The following is a 12,226-nucleotide window of genomic DNA, read 5'->3' on the forward strand; positions in this document are numbered from 1 at the left end:
ATTCATTTCACTTTCGGAAGTGGACAGCAGTAACATTCGGCTACGTATGATAAAATAAATGTCGCATGTTTGCTATTAAATTTGAAATGAGTAACGGTAATATTCTGCTCCATACGATGCTAAAATAAATATCAGATTGTTGCTTTTACATTTGGAAATGATTAACAGTATCAATCGGCTCAGCTAGATGCTAGAATAAATAGCGGATGTTTGCTTTCACGTTCGGAAATCCATAAGGATAATATTCAGCTCCGTAAGATGCTAAAATGAATGTCGATTGTTTGCTTTTACATTTGAAAATGATTAACGGTAACATTCGGCTCCGTAAGGTGCTAAAATACTAGTAAATGTTGGATGATTGCTTTAACAATCAGAAATGAATAACGGTAACTTTTGGCTCTTTACAATGCTAAAACAAATGTCGGATGTTTACAAATGTCTGCAAATGCTCCAACTTTCTCATTTCAAACGTGAGTTTTGACCACCTAAATAGGTATCAACTTTTATAATAATCTATAAGCCTATTTGCTAAATCTTAGAATTCAGAATAACGGTAAGATGACTGAATTTTCTATTCATTTTTTTTTCAGACGTGGGTACCTGTATCACTTCAGTAATGCTTGATATTTATTTTTCTATGTTTAGTAGGACAGATTTAGTTTTTCTTATGTTTTTCTTGATTTTTTTTCGGGCCTCCAGATTTTACTTTCGGGCCACCAAAAATAAAAGTTAGTGTGGAGCCCTGCATAAAAGGAAAAATAATAATTTTAAACGAGCAGCTTACAACAGGTTGGGGAGCAGTAAGGTCAGGACTGTCTTCATGGTCATATTCTTCTTCTTCTTCTTCTTCTTCTTCTTCTTCTTCTTCTTCTTCTTTTTTGCTGAAGATATAGCATTTTTTATTGTTCTCATATAAACTATAGTAAAACTTGATTTATGATATGTGGACATCTTTTTTAAATATAGATAATCATTTATCTATAAATAGATAATAGAGAATTATTTCAATTGATTTTGTGATATGTAAATGCTGTTTGTATATACTAAACTTAAACCTTATAATGTATATGTTACTTTTATTGTCATGGATGGATGTTGTAAACACAGCACTGTATGATTTTGTGAAATGAAATGAAATGAATGAAATTTACCTAGATATGTAGGCCTATTTTGTGAAGTATAGATATATAGTGTGGTAGATAAATAAACAATGCTCATTTCTCATTATCTGATATCATCCTGTTGTTTATGGCCTACCAAATGTTAGTTGATAAATCATGAAGCTATGACCATAGTCCCTTAAAAAAAAAAAAAAAAATGATAATTTCCTCCTGTTGTAGTCTAGCTATCAAGGAGGTCGTCCTGGGGTCCGCTTCATGAAAGTCTTATGAGAGACTACATGTTGCTCATGCATAAGACACACTTATAAGAGAGACTTCAAGTTCATGATATGAGATTGATTTGAAAGTCTTTGGCCATCCTGAGATTTATGTAAACACTTTTATATATGGATGATGACATTCGACACGGACCCCCTGGATTGACGCGGACCTCCTGGCCATCCAATCTTTGGCTTTTATTATACAGCTCTCTTGATGCCGTCGTTCGCGATCGCGCGGATGTCGCGGCGCGTTACAATGCCATGTCAATAATGTAGATCGGAGAGGTTGTTTTTGTGATGCGATTTATCACGACCCGACTCGACCGCGGAGCGCAAGACAGGCTGGCTGGCTGTTGTTTGTATCTGAGTGTATTTTTATAAAGTTTTCGCACATCTTGGACTTGATCAGTGGACATGGCTGATTTACTTGGCAGCATTTTAAGTTCTATGGAGAAGCCTCCATCAGTCGGAGAAAAAGAGAAGAAGCTGGCGCAAGGTTTGTTTAACGATTAATGTGATGATGATGTGTGTTGGTTTTCCCCACCAGCAGTAAGTCCCATATATTCACTTTCATGTGGGACGTGAAAGACCCGGGAATGAATGGAAATGCAATATAGACCTAGGTCTATTCAATGATAAAGAATAGTGTCTAGGGATGTCTATGTCTGAATTATATGCTAGTAGCACTGTATGGTTGCTTAGAATCTTAACGGTATGGCATAATCGTGATATAGTCCCCACCCCTGGCCCTGCGTGTCCGTACTTAGACAACCCTACCTAACGCTAGTAACCGGTAACGATAGATTCTAACCCTATATTTATTATGATTTAAAGCAAGTGGTTCCGCAAGTGGCCCTTGATTGGACATCTTAAGTTGCGGAATCAAAATAGCGTGCATGATCCGAACGCTTGCGCTGCGACCATCGTTCGACAGCCTGTGACTAGAGTAAAATATCCCGTTTGCGGCAGTTTAAGCATTGTTAAGGGTTTTTCCAACTTGTAAACAAATCAGGCAAATTATTTTCAACCATTTCATATATCATAGACAAGATTATTCATTAACACAATTGTTTTCATAAAAGAAATTTACCATTGACCAACGCAGTTTTCATGATTTACCAGGGCAAAACCCGGCACAATTTACGCCGATAAGGGCGATATGCGACGTAGTATTTCTGCTTGTGGCACGATGTACAATCCCTATGCAATACGCGCGTGCTCCGCGATCTTTAGCTGAACGCCTTCACATGTCTGGCGAACATTGCGTAAGCGCCAATTCCCATTGCGAAAGCACGTGAAAATAGCGGGCGCACATGCATTGGCCGCAAACAAGATCGCAATTCTGGCGGTGTTGTTGATGTCTTTCTCGTGTTTTTCTGAATTTTTTCGATGGTATTCCTCAAACATCCACTTTCCGAACAAAAATGGCGGCCCACATCGGCTCGCGAAAGTTCTATTTTATGTGTGGATATGTTTTCAAAATCCATGAGCATCGGGAAAACGACAAAAAATCAAGTTTCTTGGACCATTATTTCTTAATTGTTATGTTAAGAAGTACCGAAAATTTTATTTTGGATGCGATATGTTGTCATTTAGGTGAGAAAATTTCACTTTTGTCAGAGATTGTGCCCTTTTTATCGGTTGGTTTTTGTTGATTGCTAGTGTGTTAGTATATGTGTAGTGTGCATGTAACAGTGCAATGCTGTGTTTAGCGGTATATTACCGTGTATGTTGTACCTGCCGCGAACGGCTGCACGGCCGCTTACTGACGCAGTTACTCTAGTGTTTGGCACCGGGTGACCGTGGTTCGACATTCGCGACGTACGGCCCCGTGGCCGTGCACTCACCCTGCCTATAATTGTGAATGTATTTACTGCGCACATGCCACGAGCGGGCGAAACTGTATACATAGTACATCGCACGGTATCGCACTACAAGAGCACGGTACTACTCCATGTACTCCACACGCTGTGCGAGAGATTCAACGCATACACAACACGTTGACGAACCATGGTGATACCGCAAATTCTTGCACGGGTTGAATGCAAAATATAAATATCGCGTTAACGCTCAATTTATCTCAGAAACGGCTGCCATCATGGCTGTAGGTATACACGCTGTACACACTCATTGCAAATAAACGGACTAGTAACTTCGAAACTTGGAATGAAATGAGTCTATATGTGTTTGCTGTGCAGCTTTACTTACCCGTTAACCAGGCGTTACTTACCCGTTGAACTGCTTATACGAGTTGACCCGGGAGGGTCGCGACAGTGATTTCGGGGGTCCAGCGACGTGGCCCACTTATGTGCTCTTCGGAACACGTGTGGAGGTCATTGTATAGTTTGAATTTTGCACTTGATATACGCCAGTTTTTATTCATGAATTTCAGTGAATTTTTATTTGTAAGGGTGGACTATTCATGGAACCCTGTCGAATCAAGGGCCACTTGCTTTACCCTAACCCTAAACCTACGGGTGCACGCGCACTGTCGTGGGGCCTATGGTGGGGACTATATCACGATTATACCAACGCGGTAAACTTACTTACGCTCTTGCGAAAAGGATATAGGTCTAGTTAGTCTATTTCAGACGAAGATTCCCCAGCCCGGCCCCCACAATATGGGCTGAAGTTTATGTGCAATGAGCTCTTGGTGGACTACCTGTGCTGTGTCTGTGATATGGTGATGTCTCTGCACGTCATGCACCGCACCTCGGTCAGAATTCAGATTTAGAATAGGTCACTACATCACTAGCCAGATCAATTGTAATTGCATCATGCAATGGCGCTTTGATTGCCCATAGACTTGGTACAAACGATGCAATTACAAGCACTGATTTCGCTATTATTTAGGCCTGCTTGATTGTTTTATCTACAGCTGTATGTGCCAGCACCAGTGCTGTTCTGTAAGTTTACTTCTAAACTAAACAAGAGCAAGACAGACAAGACTCAGACGACTCAAAGAGTCCAGACTCCATGATTTTGTTTGTTCATTTCCATCTGAGAAGATGGCTGGATAGCCCATACAGAGCTACCAAGTCTCATGCATTGTGAGTGAGACTCAAGCATTTAGGGTCTGTTTCACGATCTCACGCAAGGCACCCTTTTTTCTCACGCATCAGGACCATTGCTGAAAGGATTAAAGTGAGAGTTGCAATTGAAGGCATATTTCCCTTTTGTCTAAAAAAAAAAAAAATAGTCACTTAAAAAGTATGCACCACCTTGCACCATTAAGAGCTAAAGATTGAAAAAGCTCCCTCCGGTGGAAGGGCGGACACCCCCCTTCCCTCTCTCAGTCGCTTCTCTCCCTCGCTCATGCACATGCGCCGAGATGCTGAGTCATGAAAATCTCACTCATAAATCTTTTTTGAACTTGGCATTTATGTGATACACCCTGCTCTTTTTGATGAATGAATGAAGCGGGATCTTTTACATGCATGAGTTATTACTCTCTCATACACAGGACCTCCATTTTATGTTCTATCCGAGGGACAGAGTGTTTTGCCTCTTGCTAGAGGGGACGGTATGCTTACACACAACATTGCTCAGTGCAGACTCGGGTTCGAACCCAGGCAGTGTGATCGTGAGGCAGACGTGCTACCTACCGACTGAGCCAACTCACCATCCTGATGATATCTGCCGATGATATCTGCAAACGTACTTGAATATCATGAATTATCATGTTGTGTTTTGATTTTATTTAGATTTTTGATACAGCTGTATGTGGCAATGAAATGCTGTTCTAAGTAAAACAACAGCAACATAGTTGAATATAAAATAATCAGAATATTTCAGCCCAGTCAAAATATGAAAAACGATAATAGTTACCGATACTTATTGATACAGCCAGCTTTAAAAGTGATGAGTCTTGGATGTTACTTTGACTTTCATACATACACATCTTGAATTTACCTTTCTTGTTGCAGAGCGGAAAAAGCAGATGGAAAAAATGAAGCAGGAAGACAGGAAGCGGAAAACGGACTTCAGGTCAAAGGTTGAGAAAGAAATCAATGAATTCATCAATGACAGCACACGTACAAGGCTCAAGTATCCCCCCATGGACAAAGTCTACAGAAGTATACTGTGAGTTTGCTATGGTTTTGTCACATTTCAGTGCCAATAATGAAGGATAAACTCTAAATTACTTCTGTGCCTTTGAGTTACATGTAAATTCAGAAAGTGAGTTCACTTGCTACAAATTGTATATGGTGTGAACAAGTGAACAGTCTCGTTCATGTGTAAAATTATATGTTTTGTCTCATGAGAATATATGCAAGTGTTGTCCTCCTTATGATGCAAGTACTGTAAAAGCAGATCAACATTTGCCAGGTAACATTTTGTGAATTGCTAGCCATGAAAAAAAAAAAAAATAGTGAGTATACAGTATCTAGTACTCAGTATTTGATAGCTTTTCTGAAGTTAAATATTGTGACAGCATCAGGGAGCACCGGTATTTGTTCCGATGCCTGTTCAACGCAGTTGCTTTAAATTTGGGAGTGCAGTTGCCATTGGCACGCGCTAGATCTAAATGTTACAGCAGCAGTACAAGTCAACTTATTGAACACTCGTACAGTGTACAGCATTATACTGTCATTGATGCAGTTGCACTGTGTAGACAAAAACTTTCACGTGCAGTTTACTTTGGGGAATCCTTGCTCTTTGTGAAATCCTCAAAAGTTCCATGCATGCAAAAATTTCTGGGTTTACAGAAGTTACATTTCACTCATTTCATGATATATAGAAGAGGAAAAAATGATTAGAGTAACATACTATTTTGCTGTGTTTATGGAACCACTATTGACTCTATTAGTCTATGTGTAGTTAGAAAAAATATTACTGCAACCTTTGCATCCTCCATTTTGTCTTATCAGACTTTGAGTAACCTGACAGGGTTAATTACTTTTCATGTATTTTCTATTATTTTCAGACATGATGTGGCAGAGGTGGCTGGAATGACTTCATTTTCTTTTGGAGAAACGGATGCAGAGCGCTACATTATCATTTTCAAAAAGGTACTGCACAGTATACACCGTATGATTTCTTGAATGTAGTATTTTGCAGAGTGGGACCTGAAAGACAATTTCACAAGTGATCAAATATGTTAGCAAGAACCCCATTGATGGAACAAGGAAGAAGTATCATCACTTTTCAAGAGAAAGATCAGCGATTTCTTCCCTTGTTGTATGCGACAACAATATTTCTAGCAAGCTCTTCAATTTGCAAATATTGGTTGACTCGCAAAATTTACAAAAATTAAAGCACTGCAAATAAATACTGAGTTTATACAATAAGACAGTAGTAGGACTGTGTTGTGCATAATGGAACATAGTGTCTATATGCCTTGTATTTCATTGTGGTTTTATCATCATGAATTGTTGTGGTTTCATTGTGGTTTTATCATCATGAAAAGTTGAATGATATTCATTAAATTAGTAAAGTGCCAAAATACTTGATTCTTGTACACTTATTTACAAGTTGCACTGCCTCTTCCAGAGTGTCTATTGAAATTTCAACCAGTCTACTTTGTAATCTTCATATGAGTGAATTGCAACAGAGATCATATCTGCTATGAAGGATTCCACATCACTCCATTTAAGTGTTTTACTGTGGACAGCTCATGCAATTTTGTGGGGACTGGCATGGACCTTTGGTACAGAAATTAATGTAATCGTGCAAACTGTATGTGATATTTGGAGAGCCCCCAATCCCCCTTTATAAAGTCATGATAGTAATTAAAGAATAAGGTGCGTAACATTCAGTTTTGCCTTGTTTCTTGTACAGTAGATTTGAAATCATTGAATATTCTTTTTATTTCTTATGTAGGAATAATCTCCCATGAAGAATTGAATATTGACATAAAGTCAATGTCAATATTCTTGAGAATGTAGTAATTGAAGATGGTTGAACTATGCCTGCAGTGCTAGACATCTTCTCTGTAATCTGGACCCTGTTTTATGAAGAGTTATAATCGATTATTTAGTTGATTTCTTCATAAGTCTGTGGCAGCCTGTGTGGTAAGGAAATTTATATTGATTATATCTTTTGATAAAAAGGGGCCCTGAACTCACACATGTACTCTTCCCTGTTGTCATGTCATATTCATTTCACCATCAGGAATTTCCACCAAGTGATGAAGAGCTTGATGCATACAGGAGGCGAGAAAAATGGGATCCCGAGGAAGCCAGGGTGCTGGCTAAAAAAGTGGTAAGTACCACAACTCAAGCATACTTTCTTAGTCAGTTACTAATAAATACCAGGTACTTCTTTACTATTAAGGTAGGATGTAAAGTGCAATTTGTCTGATAAGAAAGGATAGTGTATGTCTATGTGCTGTTGTAATAGTGCTTTTGAATTTGTTCATTCGTGTATTGAAGTACTCCCTGTAATTTAGTGTTTATTTCTTCTTCTTTTTTTACAGGAATGAAAGTAACAGTATAAAATGTGAAACTAGGCAGATAGCAAGCAATTATTCCTAACCAAGCAGCTACAGTCAACCTTGCTTATCGTTAAGTCAAATAATAGCCTAAGTTGAAGGTCTCTCCAAGTCCTCTTCTCTTTACATTCTATTGATTTTAATCCCTCATAAGTCAGATTTTTGTCCCCGCCGAACGAGTTCGAGCAGGGGACTATGAAACGGGCTCCGTACGTGTGTGTGTGTCCGTGTGTCCGTCCATGTGTCCGTGTGTGCGTCCGTGTGTGATCAAAATCTTCAATTTGCTACTTCTCTGTCATTTACGAGCCAATTTTGATTCTGTTTGCTTTATATGATAGCACTATGTGGGAGCTTTGAAACTTCTACACAGAATTTCAGGTGTGACCTTTGACCTTGACCTTTGACCTATATTGTACATTTTGCTACAAAATGCTACTCCTTCGCCATTTCTAACCCGATTTAGATTCCGTTTGCTTTATGTGATGGCACTAGTTAAGGGCTTCAAAAGTTCTCAACAGAATTTTGACCTTTGACTTCTTTGACCTTTGACCTTGATTTTTTTTACCTTTATTGTACATTTTGCTACAAAATGCTACTCCTTCGCCATTTCTAACCCGATTTCGATTCCGTTTGCTTAATGTGATGGCACTAGTTGAGGGCTTCAAAACTTCTACACAGAATTTTGACCTTTGACTTCTTTGACCTTTGACCTTGATTTTTTACCTATAATGTACATTGGCTACAAAATGCTACTCCTTCGCCATTTCTAACCCGATTTCGATTCTGTTTGCTTTATGTGATGGCACTAGGTAAGGGCTTCAAAAGTTCTACACAGAATTTTGACCTTTGACCTTGATTTTTGACCTGTATTGTACATTTTGCTACAAAATGCTACTCCTTCGCCATTTCTAACCCGATTTCGATTCCGTTTGCTTAATGTGATGGCACTAGTTGAGGGCTTCAAAACTTCTACACAGAATTTTGACCTTTGACTTCTTTGACCTTTGACCTTGATTTTTTACCTATAATGTACATTGGCTACAAAATGCTACTCCTTCGCCATTTCTAACCCGATTTCGATTCTGTTTGCTTTATGTGATGGCACTAGGTAAGGGCTTCAAAAGTTCTACACAGAATTTTGACCTTTGACCTTGATTTTTGACCTGTATTGTACATTTTGCTACAAAATGCTACTCCTTCGCCATTTCTAACCCGATTTCGATTCCGTTTGCTTTATGTGATGGCACTAGGTGAGGGCTTCAAAACTTCTACACAGAATTTTGACCTTTGACTTCTTTGACCTTTGACCTTGATTTTTGACCTATATTATACAATGGCTACAAAATGCTACTCCTTCGCCATTTCTAACCCGATTTCGATTCCGTTTGCTTTATGTGATGGCAGCAGGTGAGGGCTTCAAAACTTTCTACACAGAATTTTGACCTTTGATTTCTTTGACCTTTGACCTTGATTTGTGACCTGTATTGTACATTTTGCTACAAAATGCTACTTCCAGCAGGGACATATATTACGCACCGCGTAATTTCTACTTTTCCTTGTTCCAAGCTAATCTTCAATCCAAATAGATTCAACATAGGCAAGGTTGACTGTATTTTCAGCAAAGCATATATTTCTGACCAAGCAGCTATAGAGCAGTTACATTGGACTCCCGCTATAACAAAGTCCTTGTCACTGGCAGTTTTCTTTCATTACATTGAAATTTCGTTATAATCAAACAATAAAAAGACATAGAGCCAATAATGCTGCTGCCTGAATTTTTAATTTGTTGTCGCCGGAATTTTGTTATAACATTGTTCATTATAATGGGAGTGCACTGTATCCTAACCAAAATTCTGATTTTCTTCCAAGGCACAAGAAGCAGAAGAGGCCAGGCGAATAGAGGAAACCAGAAAGCCCACCAAGGTCGTCCCATCGTCCGACTACATGGACAAATACAAGGGTCTAATAGGGGAGGAGAGTGCCAAGGAGGCAGCCAAGCACCTGACACCAAACAAGCAGTTTGGATTCGGTGAGTTTCTCCCTCCCTCTTTCTCTTTTCTCCCCCCCCCCCCCTCCACACACATCTCTCACTCTTACTATATCTCTCTCCCTCAATGGGTGCGTTCGAACGCTCTATAGCGAACCAAAGCGAACTGAACTAAAGCGTACCGTGCCGAACTGTGCCACTTTTGTACCATTCGAGCGCTCTGTGGAGAAAGCGTACCTCACAAGTTATTTTTAGAAAAGGTCACGCTTGTTTGTTGCAAGAATGTCATTCACCTGGTGCTTGAAATACTTACACCTGTCCCGAACAAAGAGAATGATGTTTATGCGTTGTGACGTATGCGCATGATACGCGCATGCTTTACAACGAACTTTTGATACGCTTTGGTACGCTTTTGGAGCACATCGGGAAGCGGTCCACTTTTTGCTCGGTACAGTACAGTACGGTACACTTTAGGAGCGTTCGAATGCTCCTCTGGTGCGGGTACAGTACGGTACAGTTCGCTTTAGGAGAGCGCTCAAACGCACCCTTTCTCTGACCCTCCCCCCCCCCCCCCCTTGTTGCATTCTGTGAGTTCTCCTCTCTCTTTTTTTTTTCTTTCTTTCTTTCTCTTTCTCACTCACTGATATGCTCAATTGCCGTGTCCATCCACACAATCTTGCTCAAAACTTCAACACATGGCCCATTTACAGGGGAATTTACCCCAAAAACATTCGAGTGAATGCAGAAAAATTAGAAGAACATGTTGGTTAAGTTAAGAATTCCATTAAATTGTATTTCTAACAAAAAGTATGCACTCCCTTGGCTTTTTAGTGACATGTTTTTAAAAGTTCATCTGGTTGGTAAATCTCTATTACAAGCAAATTTCCTTGGTTCATAATCACAGTTTGATTGTGAAGTTAGGAATTTCACTTCTAATTCTTATGGCTTGAGTTTGGATTTCACCAAAAACATGCCACACATTCCAAGGAATGTGTTATTATGTTAACAGAAAATGTATAGCATTAGAATATCACTTGCTTTTTGATAAAAAGGTATTTTCATTCACAGTATTTTCCTTAATCATCTTGTTGTATTGATTTTTGTATAGCTAGGTATATATGTAAAGGTTTTACTGCAATGTCACTCTTGTGGGAAATGGAAATATATGTAATGAACATGAAAAATGAGATTTAAAGAATTGCTTGCAATGCTTGAGTCTTATTTGTTTATTTTCCAGTCCCAAGTGAAAACAAACGTGACAAGAGGTCGGTGGAAGAAACTCTCGACGCAATTCGTGCCAAGAAACAGAGGAAAGCCACGCCGGGAGAAGTAGCTGGGGAAGCTGAGACATCAAGCACTAGTACTAGTACAGCAGAAGAGACATAGTCTACTGTGTGTAAGGATAACCTTAAAGGAGACCTCCGGATGATTTTCAGATTTTTGCTTTTAAGCAACGATAAATTACTCATACTACTGGTAAGTACAGAGTTTCAGAATTTATAGTGATTAGGTTGAGGAGCAAGAATGTTTTCAAAATTTATAACAAATTGCAATGAACAAGGATGATGACAGGGCTGCCTCACCATAAGAATGCTCGAGAAAACACAACAAAAGAAGAAGGTATGCATACATTCTACACAGGTGAACCTGTCAATCAAGCGGTATTGTAATGGAATTACACTGCTACATTTCTGAAATATGTGAGGCTCCTATGTCATCAACCCTGTTCAGTGTAATTTGTTTAGATTTTTCAGACTATTGGTTCTCTGAGCACTCAAAGACCACAATAAATTCCACAAATCAATACATTGTATGGAGCTGTTGATTTATGTACTACATGATGTGAAATTATGAAAATCGTCTGGAATGCCCCTTTAGCTGTCAAAAGCAAATCCGTAGAAGGTCAGGATTTGGGTTTTGACAACATTCACTCATGAAAGATGAAGCTTACTATGTCTAGAACAAAGTCCCACATGTTTCATTCTTAACCCCCTTGGTCCTGTGGAAGAAGTTCTGTCTGTATCTTATCTGTGATTGAATCATGAACTATTCACCCAAAAAATAGAGGCAGTTGTGCAATCATGTTGTATGACTTTATTGTGGAGTAAAGCACCACCAAGAATTAATGAAGCACCTGTGGTATTAGGCGATCCTGTAAAGCAAGAAACATTCACAGCATGAAATTTTAGTGAATTGCCACTGGCGTCCAACGCATTTTAGTGTAGACAAGAACTTGCCCATGTAATTTTCATTTCCCAAATCTTGGCTCTCGTGAAATTAAAGTATGTGTGAAAATTTCAAGTTTTGCAGTATATTTCTGTGTCAGGGGTTTGAATGCTAGTTCCCTGTGAAAGGAAAAACACCAGTTTACCCACATACTGACCTCCAAAATTTGCTCTTCAAAGCGTTGGATTTTCACAAATTG

General features: G+C 39.1%; 1 protein-coding gene across 1 annotated transcript; it reads left to right on the forward strand.

Moving 5' to 3' along the window:
* Positions 1-1,767: 1,767 nt before the first annotated feature.
* LOC139708485 (sperm-associated antigen 7 homolog) lies at positions 1,768-11,863 on the forward strand. Its single transcript, XM_071620432.1, has 6 exons — positions 1,768-1,877; positions 5,308-5,464; positions 6,309-6,393; positions 7,496-7,589; positions 9,691-9,843; positions 11,039-11,863. Exons 1-6 carry the CDS (start codon positions 1,796-1,798, stop codon positions 11,185-11,187), a joined length of 720 nt encoding a protein of 239 aa, XP_071476533.1. The 5' UTR covers positions 1,768-1,795; the 3' UTR covers positions 11,188-11,863.
* Positions 11,864-12,226: the final 363 nt, after the last annotated feature.

The sequence above is a fragment of the Diadema antillarum genome, unplaced genomic scaffold (assembly GCF_040938485.1).
Source record: "Diadema antillarum isolate AM-2024a unplaced genomic scaffold, OU_Dant_1.0 seq00001343_RagTag, whole genome shotgun sequence".
Taxonomy (NCBI): domain Eukaryota; kingdom Metazoa; phylum Echinodermata; class Echinoidea; order Diadematoida; family Diadematidae; genus Diadema; species Diadema antillarum.